The 18,758-nt window shown below is 38.6% G+C and overlaps 1 protein-coding gene across 1 annotated transcript; it reads left to right on the forward strand.

The window, feature by feature from the left end:
• The first annotated feature begins 3,854 nt into the window (after positions 1-3,854).
• ube2nb (ubiquitin-conjugating enzyme E2Nb) lies at positions 3,855-13,161 on the forward strand. Its single transcript, XM_042511180.2, has 4 exons — positions 3,855-3,997; positions 6,626-6,872; positions 9,222-9,362; positions 10,226-13,161. The coding sequence occupies exons 1-4, from the start codon at positions 3,968-3,970 to the stop codon at positions 10,267-10,269; spliced, it is 462 nt and encodes a 153-aa protein (XP_042367114.1). The 5' UTR covers positions 3,855-3,967; the 3' UTR covers positions 10,270-13,161.
• The last annotated feature ends 5,597 nt before the right edge of the window (positions 13,162-18,758 follow it).

An 18,758-nucleotide genomic window follows, 5' to 3' on the forward strand; every position in this document is an offset into this window, starting at 1 on the left:
AGGACAGAAAGCAGGAAGAGTATAGCTATACTTACTCGCCTCTTCAAGAATTGGAAGCCATCAAAGCACAGTTGGCTAAGCAGAAGGCCTCAAAAGAAATGTACGTCAACAGGGAAAAGGCCAGAAGAAGAGAGCTAGAGAGGGTTCGTAAGTGTGCTGATCCAAAGACAAATCACACTTACAACATGGCTGTTCAGGTGAGGGACGCTATTCGGGAGAAAAAGAGGAAAGTTCTTCAGAAGGATTATGAACAGCTGCAAGTGGCTCACCTTATCAGCCTTGCGACACATCCAGTTGAGCTGGGGGTGGAGAGGGAGAAGAACAGGCTTCTCCAAGAAGAAATACAGAAGCTCAGACTTGCACACCAATACGCCACTCTGAAGTATGAAAATGAGCTCCATACTGTCAGACAGCAGGCTGAATGTCTTCAGCGTGAGCTTGACAGAGAAGTCAAGTCTCACGCAGACAGGGTGTCAGCTGACCTTACACTGATACATGATCTGAAGGCTGGGCAGGAAGCTCTCCGTAAACAGATGACGGAGAAGATTGCCATTTGCCAACAGAACAGTGTGTCAAGTGAAAGGCAAGCACAAGAGCACCTGATTTCTCAGCTCAACGTCCAGTGCGAATTGAACAATCAAATGAGGTCTCAGGTACAACAGTTGTTGGCAGAGCTCCATGTGGCTCAAAATGCTAGGGCTGAGCAGGATGCCCTCTGCCAAAGAATGGCAGAGGAAATTCAAATCCTTCAGCAAGATGCCATCCTAAAGCAGATCTCTTTTCAGAGAGAGATGGCTCATGTGACATCTCAGTTGAACAGCCAAATTGCATTCAACAACACGCTCCCAACTGAGCTGAAGGCTGAGAGAGAGAGCAATACTTGTGACCCCAGAAAAATCGCCGGATGTAGGAAGGTGCTTCTCCATCCTCAGCATGGACACACTTTTGAGCCCCAGCAGACAGCTGAAGTCTCTGTTGAGGTGTCCATTAGAGTGATTGAACCATCACAACAGGATGATGGGCCATCCACACAGGAGTCTGGCCCAAATGGACCATTTACCGAGCCCCTGAAGACACATGAAGTGTCAGGAGAGGTGCCCAAAATAGATCATGGGCCATCCACACAGGACTGTGACCCAAATGGACCAACTTTGGAACCCCTAGAGACGGTGGCTGTCTCTAAGGAGACAAAAAAGCAGGACTCCATTTGGAAAAAGACCCGCCACTATCTTGGGTTAAAAAAACCCAAATGGAAGAGGCCCCACATTTAACTACCCAAACCCCCATACCTCCTATCCCCCCCCTTCCCCCACATAGCAAGCCAAAGTGTCTGCTGGAAAAAATGTCTACTCATGAAAGGAGGGGCATGGTGGTGCAGTGGTGAGCACTGTCACCTCACAGAAAGAACCTGCTGGTACATTTCGGTGTGGAGTTTGGATGTTCTCCCCATGCCCTTTTCTCTCACTTGCCCAAAGACGTGTAGATTAGACAAATTGGCTACTATTTTATTAATATAGAGTTTGGCAACCGACATTATCACACAGCGCATGGTTGGCGTTGTTGAATAGCTGACAGGTAATAGGTAAAAGGTAGCAGTATTGGTCAGTTAATGCTCACTTTTTCACTCAGTGTGCTGAAAAGCAGTTCAAAAGACAGTGGGTTGTACAGGGAAAAATGTTTACTCGATGCAAAAAAAACCCTGTTACACTGAGAAGGTTAACTTTATCAGGGGAGTAGATCCCTATAAAGTACCAAAAGAAGACTGGCTTCGTGACCTGGACGCCTTGCCTCCCCCTCAGTACCTGTGGAGTGGCAGACCGGGGTGGTGGTCCCCATTTTCAAAATGGGGGACCAGAGGGTATGCTCCAATTACTGGGGTATCACACTGCTCAGCCTCCAAGGGAAAGTCCTCTACAAGGTGCTGGAAAGGAGGCTCCGTCCAAATGTCAGACCCTCGGATTTAGGAGGAACAATGCAAATTCTGCCTGGGCCGTGGAACAGTGGATCAGCTCTTCACCCTAGCGAGGCTGCTGGAGGGGTCATGGGAGTTTGCTCATCCGGTCTACATGTGCTTTGTGGACTTGGAGAAGGCCTATGACTGCATCCCTCGGGGAGTCCTGTTGGGGGTACTGCGGGAGTACAGGGTACCGGGGTCGCATCTGCTAGCCATTCGGTTCCTGTATAACCAAAGTAGGAGCTGTGTCCACATACTTGGTGTGAAGTTCCCAGTTTGTTTGGCCTCCACCAGGGTTGTCCCTTGTCTCCAATCCTGTTTGTGATTTTCATGGACAGGATTTCAAGGCGCAGCCTGGGGTCGGAAGGGGTCCGGTTTGGGGTCATCAGAATTGGGTCTCTGCTTTTTGCAGATGACGTGGTTCTGTTGGTGCCATCACACCGTGATCTTAAGCATTCACTGGGTGGTTTGCAGCCGAGTGTGAAGCGGTCTGGATTTGAGTCAGCACCTCCAAATCGGAAGGGGCCAGCTGAGGTGGTTCGGGCATCTGATCAGGATGCCTCCTGGATGCCTCCTGCTGGAGGAACTCACAAAGCCATTCTTCTTTTGGTATTCCATAGGGATTTATTCTTCTGATAAAGTTAATCTTCTCAATGTAACGTTTTTTGCGCTGGGTAAAAGTTTTTCTCTGTTTTACTGTCTTTTGAACTACTGAAAAATGAGCATAAAATAACCAGTACTACTACATGTTACCTATTACCTGTTAGGTAATGGCGGTCCCAACCGTTCCAACCCGAACAACACCAGCAATGCACTGCGAGATGACATCATGTTTCCAAGCTCTATACTGGAGGGGCATGGTGGTGCAGTGGTGAGCACTGTCACCTCACAGAAAGAACCTGCTGACCGGCTGGTGCCTTTTTGTGTGGAGTTTGTATGTTCTCCCCATGTCCCTGTGGGTTTACTCCGGGAGCTCCGGTTTCCTCCCACCCGTCCAAAGACATGCAGATTGGATTAATTGGCCACTTTAAATTGCCCATATGTATACATTTTACAAAAAAATTTGAATAAAATTAGAATATATAAAATTTGCAATTTCTGCATATAAAGTTGGATTTATTACTTGTTAGTGGATGTACAGTCAAGTTTTTAGAGACTTGAAAGCAGTTCTTAAAGTTGTATTCATGTCGTTACAGAGTAATTCATCATTTTTATGTCTTCAAAATAAGTGTTTCCTGCTTTATTTATCAAAACTATTCTAAGGCTAATAAGCTCTTGATAAAATGAACTAAAACTGAATTAACTGATTAATGCATGGTGTACAAGAAGTTGTGAACTGTGTTTATATACCACACCAAAACATGTTTTCGCAGTTTTTAATAACAGTTTGAAAACAGCATTCAGTGGTCAATACAAAAAATTACAAATGAAAACTAATGACACAGGTATGTAAAAAGCAAAAAAAAACAAAAAAAACAAAAACAAAACAAAACCCCAAAACAAAAACAAAAATAACCAATGGAGAAAAATAAAATAAACACAACTAGGAACACACACAGGGATTTATCCAATTATTTAAATAACAAAGTTTTAAAATGTGCAGTTCTGATACTTTGAAAGTGGTATGTATATATATAGTTTCTTTAAAAAAAAAAAATCTTATAAATGTAAACTTTAGCTAAAATAACAAGGAATTAATTAGATACTATTCATTCTTGGAGACATTTTGATGTTTTAAATATTTGTTATGAGTTGTTGATAAAATGTGCAAATAATTCATTCATTGATTATTACTTCTTTAACAAGAATTTGATAAGTGTTAACATTTTTGGAAACCACGCCAAAATTATATTTTCACATGGACAATTTTGTCGACAAGCATATTTTCCTACGTCATCTGAAGCCACCGGAAGAGTGAGTTATCTGTTCCAGCCGTCCCCGCCCCGGCAGCTAAGTCAGTCAAACCTGAAGAGAAGGCAACTCGACGGCTAAAAATATAATAGCTAACACGAGATGTCTGACTTGCCTCGTAGGATAGTAAAGGTAAAATTTACACCACATATTATAAACGTGTACTAACGTTAACGTGTTGGCTGTTATCGAGTTTATTGGGTGAGAATATGAACGTTGTAGCCTGACGTTAGCATGGCTAACACAATTAGCTCCCATCTAGCTAGTGATCGGTCTCGCTCGCTGGTCCGTGGATGCAAGTGTTTTGTTTGCAACTTCCGTCTACACCTCTCTGCTCTATCTTTTATTTCAATTTTAGTTCGAGTGAATCATTTTAACTTTCATAAATTGTAGTCGTAACATCGGCGTGTTGCTAATATGTAGTATGAATCAATAAATTATGACAGTTTTTCCTGGTCGCCATACGAATGGACTTGCTGTGTTAGCTAAGCTAGCAGTTGTAGCTTTGGTGTTTGGTACACATGTCTGGCGCTGCTGTGAAACGGTGCCCTTGTGGTCTCGAAAAGCTGAAATGCTTCTAAAAATGCAAGCATGGCCGTATTGGTAATTTTGTACAAAACTTTAGGCAGAGTGAGGGCGAAATGAAAGGCCTGTTGCGTTGCGGTCTCCTCCCTCAACCTCACTGCAACCTCTCAGAGCCAGGCCCGGCTGTGGGCGCGATCAGCCTCTTCCGCCCCATCCAGCAGCTTTTTCTCGAGTTTAGCAGGTTTTTAGAGCCAGTAACATCACTTTGACAACGGGAATAGACGACACAAGCTTCCATTTTTGAAACTGGTTATTTTTGCGTATACTTCTAATGCAGAAATTTATAATACAACAAGATTAAACCAGCTATTTTCCTGTTGACTGCAGATGTTCCGGTACACCTGCTTAATCAGATGCACAAATATGACAGATGTTTCATTTCCTCCTTTTGATTTCCATTGTCGATTTCCCCTTAGTGTGATGAAACTCTGCAAGTTCACTTTTGGTAATAGAAAGTCCATATACATATCAGATATACTGTAATGGATTACCAGGTTACTTGCAGCTGAAACAGTGTGTCGATCAGTCTTTTAGCAGATTGACAACAGGCAACTGCAACTACATTGCTGTGCAAAAGTGTTAGGCAACCTTAAACTTCATTATTGTAACAGGGTGACAATGATCATACATATTATTTCTCATTGGTTATTTAACTAAAATATAAACAGAACATACAGGAAATATGCATGAAGTATTAAAAACACATCTTCAGAAGGCTAAAGTTGCAAATATTTAGTGACCTTACTTTAAGCTTAGCATGTCTTGAACTATAGATAGTATTAGATTGACAGTACTGATCTTCTAGTGTTTTTACACCAGGTTACAGTCATGATATGCCCATGGCTCAATATTGATTGTTTGAGCTACCCTTTTTCATGGTTGTACAATTCCATGCTTCACACTAAATACTGACTTTAGTCTGAAGGAGTCAGTTTGTTCTGACTTTTTTTGTGTTTTGATGCATTGTATATGCTCTCTGTTCTTTGTTTGTATCTTAAGAAAGAGTCTGAGAAATAAATTTATATATATCCACAATGCAACTTGCTAAAACAACAACTCTATGGTTGCCTGAGACTTTTGCACAGTACTGTGTTGTGGTAATTAGTCCCCTTTGTTGATCAAATGCAAGAGTTCCTGTGGTTACTGTGTCTAAATGTTTAGATTTGCTTTTCTGGTTATCTTAATGTGATAGCAGAATGCTCACTTTTTAGACCTTACTTTGGGTTCAGGGAAATTATTTTATTCTTTTCCATTATTTTCTGACATTTTCTATGCCAAATGATTAGTTGATTGAGAATTAAAAATCAATATATAGGGAAATTTATCACTCTTCTAAGTTATTATATTTTTAAAAAAATAGCATTTTAATGTCATGGCGAGTTTGTGTAATGAGTAACAAAGTACTTCAGTGCAGGAAATGTGTTTGATTAAACTAAGCTGTCTATGCAATAGAAAGATGTAAATGTTAGGTGACTCAAATATGAGGTTTACACTATTAATTCTTCCACTGGTGGGTGATGTAATGCAAGCTTTGCCGTTATTACTCAGGAAACATGATGGGGATCGGCTGGTAACAAACAATTTTGAATTACATTTAAGAAAGCTAAAATATCATTCTGAAAACATTTGAGGCAAGACATAGGCAATGCAGTAACAGAATCTTAGTTTATATTTGATCAGCACTGCCTAGCATTCATTTGACTGGATTATTTCTGCATTTAGAGAGAGGTCTTTCTATAGATCCGCCTCTAAACTTTTTTTGTTCATGGTGGTGGCCATGTGAAAACGTAGGTAGAAAATGCAAGTACAATCTGAAATTTGAGCAATAGCCCTAAAGCTGACAAGTAGGAAGATATGGGCGCTGGTAAGATGAAGGGAGGTTTACCACTATTCATTTACACATACTGCATACAATTTTTAGATTAAAAAGCTGGTTGAAAAGTCAGAAATGCCTCAGCCCCAGCTGCTTTTTTTTTTTTTTTTTTTTTAACAGTGACCTATAAAATGTGGTTTGGCCTGTCTGTGGGAGTGTTTGGAAATGTGTGTGTGATTAAGCAGGGTAAAAGTGTATGTCCTTATCCATTATATACTTGAACGATTACACCTACAGCACCGTTTTTGTACTCAGAAATGTCAACCATGCTGTTTTGTGTTTCTCATTCTAACCACACTCAGGAGACACAACGGTTGATGGTAGAGCCTGTTCCTGGGATCATGGCTACACCAGATGAGGAGAATGCACGTTACTTCCATGTGGACATTTCAGGGCCTCAAGACTCTCCATTTGAAGGAGGCACATTTAAACTTGAGCTATTTCTTCCAGAGGAGTATCCCATGGCAGCTCCCAAAGTGCGATTCATAACCAAAATCTACCACCCAAATGTTGACAAACTAGGAAGAATATGTTTAGACATTTTGAAAGGTAAGAAAACATCATCACATCAATTAAATTGCAAGACTTTTTTTCAATAGCCTTTGTTTTTTTCCTGGTTGGCATCAATGTGGAACCTCACTCACAACATATTGCAGGATTGTAAAGAAGCAACTTTTTTTCCTTGCAAGTTGTTCTTTTTACAAACTGTAACATTAGTGAAAATAAGCTGCATTGCACACACTTCAAGTCAAAGATATTTGTGGGGAAGGAAATCTCTCGCCAATGAACAAGTGATTGAGTTATTATTCTTAGGGTGTGAGCAAGCAACTAACGGAGAATCATGGGCGTCCCATTGTAGTCTTGATTCTGGTCAAACGACACATAAAAGTCCAAATTTACTGGCATGTGCGTAGAAATGTACTGCCCTGGCAGATAATCGATCTGGTTCCTAGTATCCTTGCGACTTCACAGACAGGCAGGAGAACAGATAAACAGTAGGGAACAGAGCTCTTTGAAAACTTTTGAGTGGTTTCCTCTCCTTAAATATCTCTAACTTTTTCAGTCTCTCTTTCAAACTCGCTGCAGACCAACTTGGAATAATGTTTGTGCGCAGCTTGGGAGGACACTGTTGGTAATTAGTCACGGCGAGTCATTGCATCTCGCCGATTCACCTGTGTGATGCGTTCCCGTCAATGCCAATCGGAGGAGATAAAAACCAGGTCAACTGCAGAGTCATTTTACTCGAGTGTGAGTGCTGCTCGTACACATTCTCATTGCAATTAAAAAGCTAGATGTCTGACTTTTAAACTCTGCTTTTCATCAAGTTGTCTACGTGTCTACTCTAATTTGGGGTTGCTTTGCAGTTGTAGGCATTTCTTGTCAATGCTTGAATAGCAACTTAATCTGCGGGACTCTGCTCAAATGGGCTTGCATGGAAGGGAGATGCACTCACATCTGCATTTGTAAAACAGCACTTAAGAAAGCCCTCTTTCTGAAATGATTTTTAATTGGCCAAAGTCTCCTGACAAAGGCTAGATTTTCTTCAGCCTAAAAACAGCCAAAAAGAGGTGCATGAGTCTAGTTTACAATTTTTTAAAGTTTATTATTGGATTTTTTTGCCCAAGTTAAGCCACGTTTAACACCCTACCCCAGGTTTAAGTATTACTGTTTGATTCTCTAAAAAACTGACATTTTTACATACTGGGTGTTGAGAATATTCAGAAAACAGAGATTCACATTAGTACAAATTACTTTGTGACACAATATAATATAGATTAGAATTTTTATACGCTGTTAGGTAGCTGCAGCTGACCTTTTATCTGACTGAGATGTTTACACATCTCTGACATCCGGAAGCATTAAATTAGTGGTTCAATCATTATTACTCACCAACAGTGTTAGGCACAGAATCACAGGAAGTTTTTACTGTCACAACCAGAATGAGGTTAAATATCAGGAAGGATTTCTTTATTTTATAAAATGTGATGGCTAAAAAGAAGCTTGTAGTATTTGTAGAGGGAAAACTTGCGGGTCTAAGTAATTTTTGGAACTGTGAAAATAAGCTTTGAGACAAACATGCTCAAGGTGATGTTTATTTGACAAGAGCAGAACAGACAGCAGCACAGTTTGCTCTAAGGTAATGAAGAAAACATTCAGACAGACTGATCTGCACCTAAAGCTCGTAGCTTGTATATATTTTATTGTTTTGATTTACTTTTTTTTACTAGAGCCATAGTTGTTTTCTATTAGCCTTGGGGTAAAGTGTACCTCTAAGCCTGATGGGCTTCAACTCTCCTTCATGATGGTTGCTGCTTGCTCTCTCTGTCACTGCTCTGACCACACACTCTTACTGGAATTCATCCCTCTTCCCTCTCAAAGAGGACATAGGCTCCCTAGAGTAAGAGCAAATAAGTATAAACTTTCCTTTGTTCCATATACAATCACTGTAATTAGCATGCACAATTCTTGTGCATGCTAATTGCATGCTAATTGCATGCTAGTGCACTTTTTTTGTGGCTCTTTAAGACTTCCAGTGATTGGAAATCTGTGATCACTCCTTTTATTGACACTTTTAGAGGGCCTTCATTGGTACTTTAACTTTTACTGTTGATCGGGATTGCTTTTAATCAAGTTTGGTTGTGTGCTTCTATGATATCCTAGGTGCCTGTTCGTTGTATTTTCAAATTGTTGTGTACTGCCAACTGCAGACCAAATTTCCCCTTGAGGGACAGTACAAGCTCTGAACTGAATGCTGAGCTGAATTGAACTGTCATGTTGTGGCTACTTGGCCATTTTTACTCACTATTACCAATGTCGTATCACAACTTTCCCTTGTTTTTGCCTAATTTGGCTATTGTTCGTCTTTCTGCATCTTCCTTTTTAAATTTCTCCTTCCAGATAAGTGGTCTCCAGCCCTGCAGATCCGCACAGTGTTGCTGTCTATCCAGGCGTTATTAAGTGCTCCCAATCCAGACGATCCCCTGCAAAACGATGTTGCAGAACAGTGGAAGACAAATGAAAGCAGTGCAATTGAGATGGGTGAGGAATATTTTTGTTCAAGAATCATTAACTCTTTTAAAATGGACTTGGTAGGTTCTTGTTTGTTTGATTCTTTTTTTTTTACAAAGATCTAAAAAATCCTTTGGATTGTGATATGGCCATAAAATAATATCACAATATTTCAGGGTATTTTTGCCACAACAGTATTCTTAATAGAATGACAAAAAAACTGAGAATATTTAATTAATTTCAGGAACATACAATTGCAACTAAATAAGTGTTTTAGTTTTATATCTCAACATAAATATAGTTCAAAATAGTCATTCCTTCAAATATTCATGAAAAAAACGGAACAAAAAAGTGATCTCTCATCTCTTCAGTTTTGTAAACAACAGAAACTCAAACTTTGATTCAGATTCTGTATGGAATATTAATATTACAGCAAAATAAAATCTTTTTTTTTTAACTCTGAACTGGGAAAACTGTGTTCAGCACAATAGTAGTACTTGGAGAGGTACTTTAAAAACTAAGCCATTAGTTAATCGAGAAAACAACTGACCCTTGCAAAGCCCCGACTCTTTATGATGGCCTATCAGACTATAAGTTAGCATGGAGCCCACACTGTCAGTAACTGCAGTGCCTTCAGCTATTGTCAATAAACTTCCAAAACGATAAACTGAAGATTAAAAATGTTGGTGACTCATTTTCTGTTGATTGACTTATTAGTGTCGTTTCATATTTAGAAATACTTGAGCACTTGAATTCCTTGGGGCTGCTTATTGTGCCAGGACTTTTGTTTGATCATCTGTGTACACTCTGCAACACTGTCTCTTATCACCAGTCTTGCGTCACATCTCCTTCACACCCTCCAACATCACCTTATCTTTCTGTCTCTCCCATAGCCCGAGCATGGACCAAGCTCTACGCGAGCCACTCTACAATGTAGAAGGAGAGAGACGAGGCGAATGAATGTGATCCACAAAATGTACTCCTATTCTTTCAACATTTGAATTTAACGGACACAAAAAAGAGAAAAGAAAAAAAAGATTATAACTCCAAATCTATTCGAAAGAAATGACAAGATTTACTGCTGCAGACCTCTGGGTGACTTATTTTCTTCTCTAAGATGCGTTAAGTGTGTTTTTTTTTTTTCCTGTGTTGCTATTTAAATGCATGGACAGAGAACGGCACCCTCCCCACTAGTCTTAAAAATAACATGCAATATGTTGTCCTGAACAAGGCATATTACTGGTACGTTTGCAAGATATACAGGCATTAAGCTGTAATTATTTTAACACATGCATAATTTGTCAACACAACTGGATGTATTTTGTGAGAGATGACATAATCTTTTTCAACACATAGCATGTACAGCTGTCTTTTCACCAGTAGCTGGCAGACGGAAAATGATGTGGTTTGTTTTTGGTCTTTTTAGGGAATACGATGAGTTTTTGGAAAGTAGCCCTCACATTCAACGAGAAGGTTAGTTGGATTTACACTCCTGTGCATACCAACACATCACAACACTGAATCTTTACTTTGTGGTGTAGCTGCTGTAGTTCATCATCATCTCTAGCACACGCGGCACTTAATACTGAGCACAGAAACTCTTTACAAAATCGCACAGCAAAGACGATCTTATCTGTAAAATTGTATGTACATTTAAAGGGTTCCACACAGGTAGTACATCCTCATAAGCCTTCAAAAGAAACATTTTTGTCTACAGACAACTGTGAGAGGTTAATTCCAGTGTTTCCAGACGCGGAATGCTAAACAATTGTACCAGAAGCCTAAAATTTAAGTATTTTAAAGTATGTGATGAACATTATAACCAAGAGAACAAATCAGGCATGATGTGTAATTTCAGAAAACACTGTACACTGCTGCTACTGCCTGTGCGAAAACACATGCCGTGTTCATGCGCTTGCCATTAGATCCCGTTTTTATGATTTGTTTTCACATATACAACTCAGAAAATAATAATTCTGATTTGCTAATGTAAAATATTAGTGAATGTGACATGTGGATTAAGGATTTACCACGTTATCTGTGGCAGCTCGCCACAGTTAAAATACTGATTAAAATACAGTTTAGTCATTCATTGCACCACACTGTCAGCGTGCCCAGTTTACTCTGGGCAGTGACAGAGCAGCAGAACCCTGGACGTAGTAGTAGTCTGATTGCCTGGGTCCAAAAGTTTGCATTTACTTGCCTATCTGATCAGCTATGATCGGATCAACCAATCAGTCCCCCACCCCGCGTCTCTATCCACAAACTGCTCCTGTGGAATAGAAGAACTTGTGAGAGCTCTGCCTGCGTTGCATTCATGGACCTGCAAAAACCTCAGAATTTAGAGAGGGGGCACAGAATGATACACACATGTACACAGAAAAACAAACAAAATAAAATGTACACAGTGTTAAATTTAGACTTTGTTCTAGACCTCTAGACTCCACTCCCAATTTGTTGTTTCTTTCCTCTCTTTGTCAATCTGTGGCCCCAGCAGATGTAATTTTGTCCTTTTTTTACTATTCCCAGTCTTAGATTGATAGAAAAGTCAGATTATTGTGTGATTAGATGATTAAGCCCAGTTAGATGAGGACTAATAATTTAAAAAAATCAAATAATTTGATGTCATGTTTTGTCCAGCAGTGTTCAGCCGTAACATGCTTTTTTTTCTCGCTTCTGTACATGTTTCAGTAAAAGTTTGGACAGTTTGGGGAGGGTGAGCAGATTACTTCCGCATGCTTAAAACAAAAGCCGTTCCCAACACATTCAGAAAAGAATGACACAGATTTGTTTGTTGTTATGTATGATGTTACAGACTACTAGGATGTGTTGAAAATGTCCTTTTTATTTTAAGGGTGTCGGACATTGAGTTCTTATTTTCCTTTTTTTTTTTTTAAACTGTCTGTCCATGCTATCTATGTTCCCTGTTCACTATTTTATTTTCAGTGTTATATCATTAAAAGTCATGTACCATAACCAGACAGATATCAGGACAGTTCAGACTAGTTTTCTTTGGAGTGTTTGTGAGAATCGAAGTGTCAGATTGTCTTGAAAGGGAAAGTTTAGACGTATTTTTTCCTTTTTTTTAAAAAAAATGTTTCACCTGTGTTTGCTCTTTCTATGATACTGATTTGGATGATTATGCAAGTGAAGTGATGTTACAAATAAAAAGTATTTAAGAGCAAAAAGGCTTAACACACTATTACAGATTTTCCAACTGCTAGAAATTGCTCAAAACTGCACGTGAAATCTTGCGTCAAATTTTGGATTGGGAATTTTTTATTGACCTGTAGAAAAGACTCCCATAAACTTTCCTTTTAAAAGATGCTGTATGGATGGCGACTAGAAAGGCTCTGCATCTTAGACCCTCCATTGTCATGCTTCTCTGGCTCATCTGAGGACGGACTGTAACGTTTTGTTGTCGTAAAAATATTTTTGTTAAGCTTTTTTTTTTTTTTTTTTTCTCGGTTGATCTCTTTTCATGCTCTTTATTGGATTACCAAAGGTGTGGTGTTGCTTAGATCTGTTTGTGTCCCCGTCCTCCTGCTCTCCAGTATTATTAAATAACTAACAGCTACTTAAGTCTGGAACAAGTAGCACGGCTTAAAAACCTGGTTAACTTATTGTTTCCCTGAGCGACTTGACGGTAAACTAAACCAAGTCACTGGATTTTTTTAAGCATCTAGATCAAACTATTGAGACATCCAACTGATAAATCAGCTCCCCATGTGGTAAAAAAGAAAAAAAAGAAGAGTTCTATTCTGCAATTTCAGTACAAGCATACATGGCTCCTCAGACACTCTGTAAATAAACTGAGTTCAGTAAGTAATTAGAGGCTCGTCTGCTTTATGTTGTGTGGTTTGTGTTGCCCTGAAAAACACAGGTTACCGCACTGATTTAATTTATAGAGGATGACTGCTTAGCAAATTTCATATGTTTATATTTCTCATAGAAATCAGCTGACAGGACACAGAATTGATATAGGTGTCTGAGTTTTTCAATAAAACCTAAAATCAGAGCAACTGGTATGAAGTTGTTACGCATCCCCCAGGGTTCCCACGGTCATGGAAAAACCTGCCATTTCACAGTCATGTTTTACAAGCCTACAGAAGTCATTTAAATTGGTTAGAATCAATAAAATTTTTGTAAAAGTAATAGAATTAGTTAAAATCATCATTTTTGGATAGGTCATGGAAGTGGTGAATGAATAATGAATGTTGTGTGTGATGTAATTGTTACAGTTGTCTTCTGCAACCTTGTAGCTATTTGCCACTAACACACTGAACCTTTAAATCCCCTTAAATTTACTGCACTGAAACCCTATTACTGGGATTTAAAATTCAATATTTACAGGGCGATACAAAAACTTGCTTTTCCTGATCAAAACAAGTGTGCTATGAAAAGCCCCCATGCCCTTTTTCTCCTGCTGTTCCAAAGACTTTCACAAGATGGTGCTATAAGCAAAGGTTACCTCGATCAGCCAACCTGTGGCGTGGTAGCACTGAGGTCCTTCTATGTATGTTTTCAGGCATTTGCGTGGTTTCTTCCTCACATTAATTTCTGTGTCTTTAAATGACGCCCTCTCAGCTGTTTCCTATGTGGTCTCAGGTATTTGCTCAGTCTGTTTTGACACCTAAGCAAACACAATCTGTTGGTCTTCGGCAGTGGTTTTACAGCGGCTGTCTGCCTTCCTGCAGGAGGCACCTGTCCTGGAGGGCCCTGTTTTTCCATGTTTTCTCTCCGGCAGCAATGTTTTATGATCATGACTTAGTTTATATGGCAACAGTGAGTCATTCGAGCTGGTATGCAGCCATTCTTTGATGGGAATTACAGGAAATGATTCCCCTCTCTCTGAAATATCTGACAAAACATTAACTAGTCTCAGAGGCTGTTGTCTCGCTAACACCATCAATCTAAAGAAAATCTCTGGTTGAAGTGACATTTATGGTCAGTTAATATATAACTTTACACATTTGGCTTATATTTAAGTCACTACTGGCACAAAAATATTACTTGTTACAGTTTGTTAGTTATTTATCCAAAATATGGGCTCTGCTTTAAAGAGTCTGACCAAGTATTACGTACACCATATTTGTGGTTTGTTTTTGCAAACATTGCAAGAAAGATGAACTTTTTAACATTTGAACATGAGGCAGAAGCATGAGGCAGTCATTTTAAACTAAATTTTGGAGTAGTTGCCTGAAACCACCACCAAACATATTGAGACAGACGAACTTATCAATACAAAACCCAGCAATACTTGACATTTCTGCTCGGATGAATTCCAAATGCTGAGCTGTAGCCAGGAAATATTCAGATATATTGAGGTGCAACCTCCTAAATGATTTTGAATAATTGGACCTGTTATATTTTATGTTTGGGTGTTTTTTTTTTAATATATATATAATCTTAATTTCCCAACATTTACAAAATATATTTGCTAGTTGTAATGCTAATCTCTTTCCATAGGACAATACAGACTTTAAATCTGGCTGTAAAACCCCACCATCAAATTTTCTATTAATCATTTTTTTAGTTACAGAATAAAAGATTCAAGTTCTTCCAAAAATGGGAAGCAGCCTCAACCATTTTTGATTAAGATATAATGAAAAAAAACGTATTTCTTCCCATCTTTATGTAGAGCATGTCTTTAACTCAAGACCTGTTTTTAAGATGATGCAAAATCAAGACTTAATCATCTCGGCAACACTTAATTGCAACCCCTCTATTTAACATCATAAAGCTGTCTATCACCGAATGGTTTACAGCACATTATCCTGCAGTCATGTTATTTAATGTACTGCTTATTGGCAGGGAGGAGTAACTTCCACGAGGTTCCCCTGGCAGTCGTCCTGTACATAAGCTCTTGTAAATTTTTGGTTTCGATTAAGCAAACTATATATAATGTGTTAACTGCTGAGCTTTCGAGGCGGTAGACAGATTTTGTTACCTTTGGAGAGAGCCAGGCGAGCTGTTTTTTAGTCTTTATAATAAGCTAACTGGCTGCTGGCTGTAGACAGATAAAGTGAGGTTGATCCTCTCCTGTACTTCTCTGCCAGAAAGCAAATAAATTTATTAAATACATGCTTTTTAACTCTACATTTATTGCTAGTTTCTTTGCAGAGTCAGATTTTTAATATAAAATGTAAATTGACTAAATTGTGATATATTCTTAACAATGAAGCTACTCAGCAGTATAAAGTATTCAAAATGAGCTCGACTTTAACCAGCTTCAATCAATCACTTACTCAGTAATATATCTTTTTTCATGAGCCATTTTGAACAATTAGTATTCATTTTTGTATTTTATGTAGATTCAGATTTTTTGTACCTTCACTTATGTTACATTTTTATTGAAATTTGACTTGAGTATTTTTATTCTGTAGTATTGTTACTTTTACTGTGCATGAGATCTGAATACTTCTTCCACCACTGCTCTTTGACCAAAAAAAATGAATAGCAAGCAAACTTGGAGTTGTTGTCACAGTACTGCAGTTTGTTACTTTGATACAATACCTTGAAAAATATTGGGGTTAGATACTGTTTTTGGTACAATGGGGAAAATTGTTGTTTTTTTTTAAAGTTTTTATGAAAAGATCAATTCTGAATCATGACTTTTTTTTAGTTAGTCGCTGAGAAGAGCAGAATGACTGTAGAAAATATGAGCAATAATTAAATCTTTTTTCATGGATGAAAACAATATTTTTATTGCAGTAGTAAACATATTCAGAGGCCTCTATGATTGTCGCATAAGAAATACAATAAACTGCAAGTCAAAACCGAAATAAGTGCTCTAAAATTTAAATGCCACTGGAGCGAGTGATGAAGTGATGAGAAGACAGTACTGTGTGAATGAAAGGAGGCAAGGCTGCGTGTGTGTGTACGTCATCTTGCTGTTCAAGAGTTGATAGAGTGAAAAAGTATTATTGATAGTATCTATACTGCGAAAATGAATACTTTAATTGTTTTAAATATTCTGAGTCAAATTTTTTGTAAACACTAGATCTTACTGTTGTCTAATAGTTGAAGATTAGTAACTGAAACCTTACAGTTTAAGGTCGTAATGCCACATTACTTTTAACCTTTTGACACCTGGATCGATATAATTTTTCTTGTGCTGCATTCAGATGCCTTTCGCAAGCATTTAAACCTCTGAAACAGCAGAGAATTGGTTTGATTTCTTACTAAACACAGAAAAAAACAATGAGTAACTTGGCAAGAAATTGCAATGCAAACTGTAAAAAAAGAATAGTAATAGTTGACAAGGTAATCATCTGGAAAATAGGAATTAGAAATAGAAAATTACCAGAAAACAAAATGTATAAATCTCTTTATTATATACTTAAATTTATGTTACAAGGGAAAAAATAGCACCTTCTTAAGGTCAATAGAGGTACTTGTGCTTGTCAACTTTTCTTGAAACCTTTTATTTTTGTGCTTGGTAATTTTTTTTTGTTAAGTCCTCTTCCCATGTTTTTGAAAGAAATCAAGCCAGTTTGCTCAGGTTTCAAAGACAGTTGTTGTTAGCACTGCAGCACATGTACTCTTTGACACTGAATACACTCGCACTTAAAAAATAGTTTACAAATAATACACATGGCAGCAGCAGCACCTTTTAAAATGATAAAAGAAAAGTAAATTGACACACATTAAGTTTTTCTGGCCTCCAGTACAATCGTGTAATCGTGCCACAATAGTGACCTGCAGCGTCAGTGATTGCAGCCGCGACATCTCTCCTAAACATAGCCCTACTCCTCTGACAGATCGTCTCTCGCTGTGATTGCTGAGTGCAGGTGAAAACGTTCTCGTCACACACTGCTGATGTTCGACCGACAGTTGATGACAAACATCCTGTTTTGGTCGTCATGTGTCGTCAGCATCAGCACTTATTTGATACTGGACACCCGCGTCACTCTGGGGTGGGTTTGTCTAAAGGGGAGAGCGGATGGTTGTATGTTCTGCTTCTTCTTCTTCTATCTTCTGTTTCTCATCTTCAATCAATCAATCAGTCAATCAGACTTTAACACTTTTCATACAAACATACTGTAACACAAAGTGCTTCATACAGTAAAACCAAAACTCACACACACAAGCACACAAGCATGTGAATAAAACCCCCCCAACCCCAAAAAAATCAAAAACAGTATGCATCAAACCAGGAACTGAGGAAACGCTACCATAAGTGAGGAAACACCATAGGCAAGATAAAGCCTATAAATAGAAAGACACAAAATAAAAACATAAGTAAATAAATAAATAAAAATGACAATAGTAATAATAAATAAGTAAAATATTCAAACTGTAAATAAGAGGTAAATGAAAGGATAACAGCACAAAGTAAAATAACATAAATATTAGCTATAAAATATTAAAAATGATAAAATGACATAGGGAGTAGTAAAACTGAAACAGACTAAAATGTCTAAATAAATAGTTTATATATATATAAAACTCAATTTAAAGTCAAATTCAAAAGGTAGGTTTTGAGTCAACCCCCTCTACTACCCTTTCTTCTTCTTCTCTCTCCTCTTCCTCCTTTCTCCTTCTTTCCTTCTCTGTCCTCTTGTCACCCCCTTTCCCTCTTATTGTCTCCTTTTCCTCTCTCTTTCTTCACTCTCCTATTATCCTTTTTCTCTCTCCTCTCCTCTCCTCTCCTCTCCTCTCCTCTCCTCTCTTGTCCCACTGCAGATGGAGGGGTACTGCAGTCAGCACCCTCTCACCTGTACCCTCCTGATGTTATATAACCCTCCTTTTTACTCTGCCATGCATAAAAACAAAAGCCAGCCAGCCAAAAGGGAATCCCTCCTTCGGCCACAGCAGGGACCTGCTGGAACAGCTTCAGTCTCACTCTGCGTCTCTGTGTCTCTTTCAGCAGTTTGATTGAGTAAAGGACGCTCTGTATCGCAGCTGTTACACAAGACAGCCGCAGTGGAGTAATGATGCAGCAGGCAGTGCTTAGTTTGCTGTAAATGTAAATTAGGAATGAGCCATTTTTAGGAGTTAAGACTTACAAATCCTTCTTTTGTGGTGTGAACGAGCATTTTTCTTAGTTTGCAGTTTGTACGTTATGCACCCCCGTTATTTCTAGATGCAGTTGTCCCCAATCTTTGTGAGTCCACTCAGATTTATTCATAAAGGTCATATGAGGTGAAGTGTGCTTTACAGAGGTACAAAGGATATCAGTGCAATGGTTAGAAATACATATTTAGCAGGGATTAGGAACTGTAGTCAGATAAAATACTGTCAGAACTGTTAAGATCATACTTTAGCCTCATTCCCACTGCACAAAAAAAAACAGTGAACACCCTCCAATATCCGGCTTTTTAATGCAATGGGACAACCAACATTCACACTTCGTCAAATCACTCTGCAGTAGAAACAGGTATTCATTAGAGGTCGACCGATATTGTTTTTTTTTAGGGCTGA

Source organism: Plectropomus leopardus, chromosome 22 (genome assembly GCF_026936395.1).
Source record: "Plectropomus leopardus strain MGB_pleo_1.0 chromosome 22, ASM2693639v1, whole genome shotgun sequence".
In the NCBI taxonomy this organism is placed as follows: Eukaryota; Metazoa; Chordata; class Actinopteri; order Perciformes; family Serranidae; genus Plectropomus; species Plectropomus leopardus.

What these genes read in the sequence shown, in the direction of transcription:
- ube2nb (XM_042511180.2), top strand. Translation starts at nt 3,968, where the DNA reads ATGTCTGACTTGCCTCGTAGGATAGTAAAG. An exon ending in ATGTTTAGACATTTTGAAAG is followed by an intron (nt 6,873 to 9,221) that starts GTAAGAAAACAT and finishes TTCTCCTTCCAG; the next exon opens with ATAAGTGGTCTCCAGCCCTG. An exon ending in AAGCAGTGCAATTGAGATGG is followed by an intron (nt 9,363 to 10,225) that starts GTGAGGAATATT and finishes TCTCTCCCATAG; the next exon opens with CCCGAGCATGGACCAAGCTC.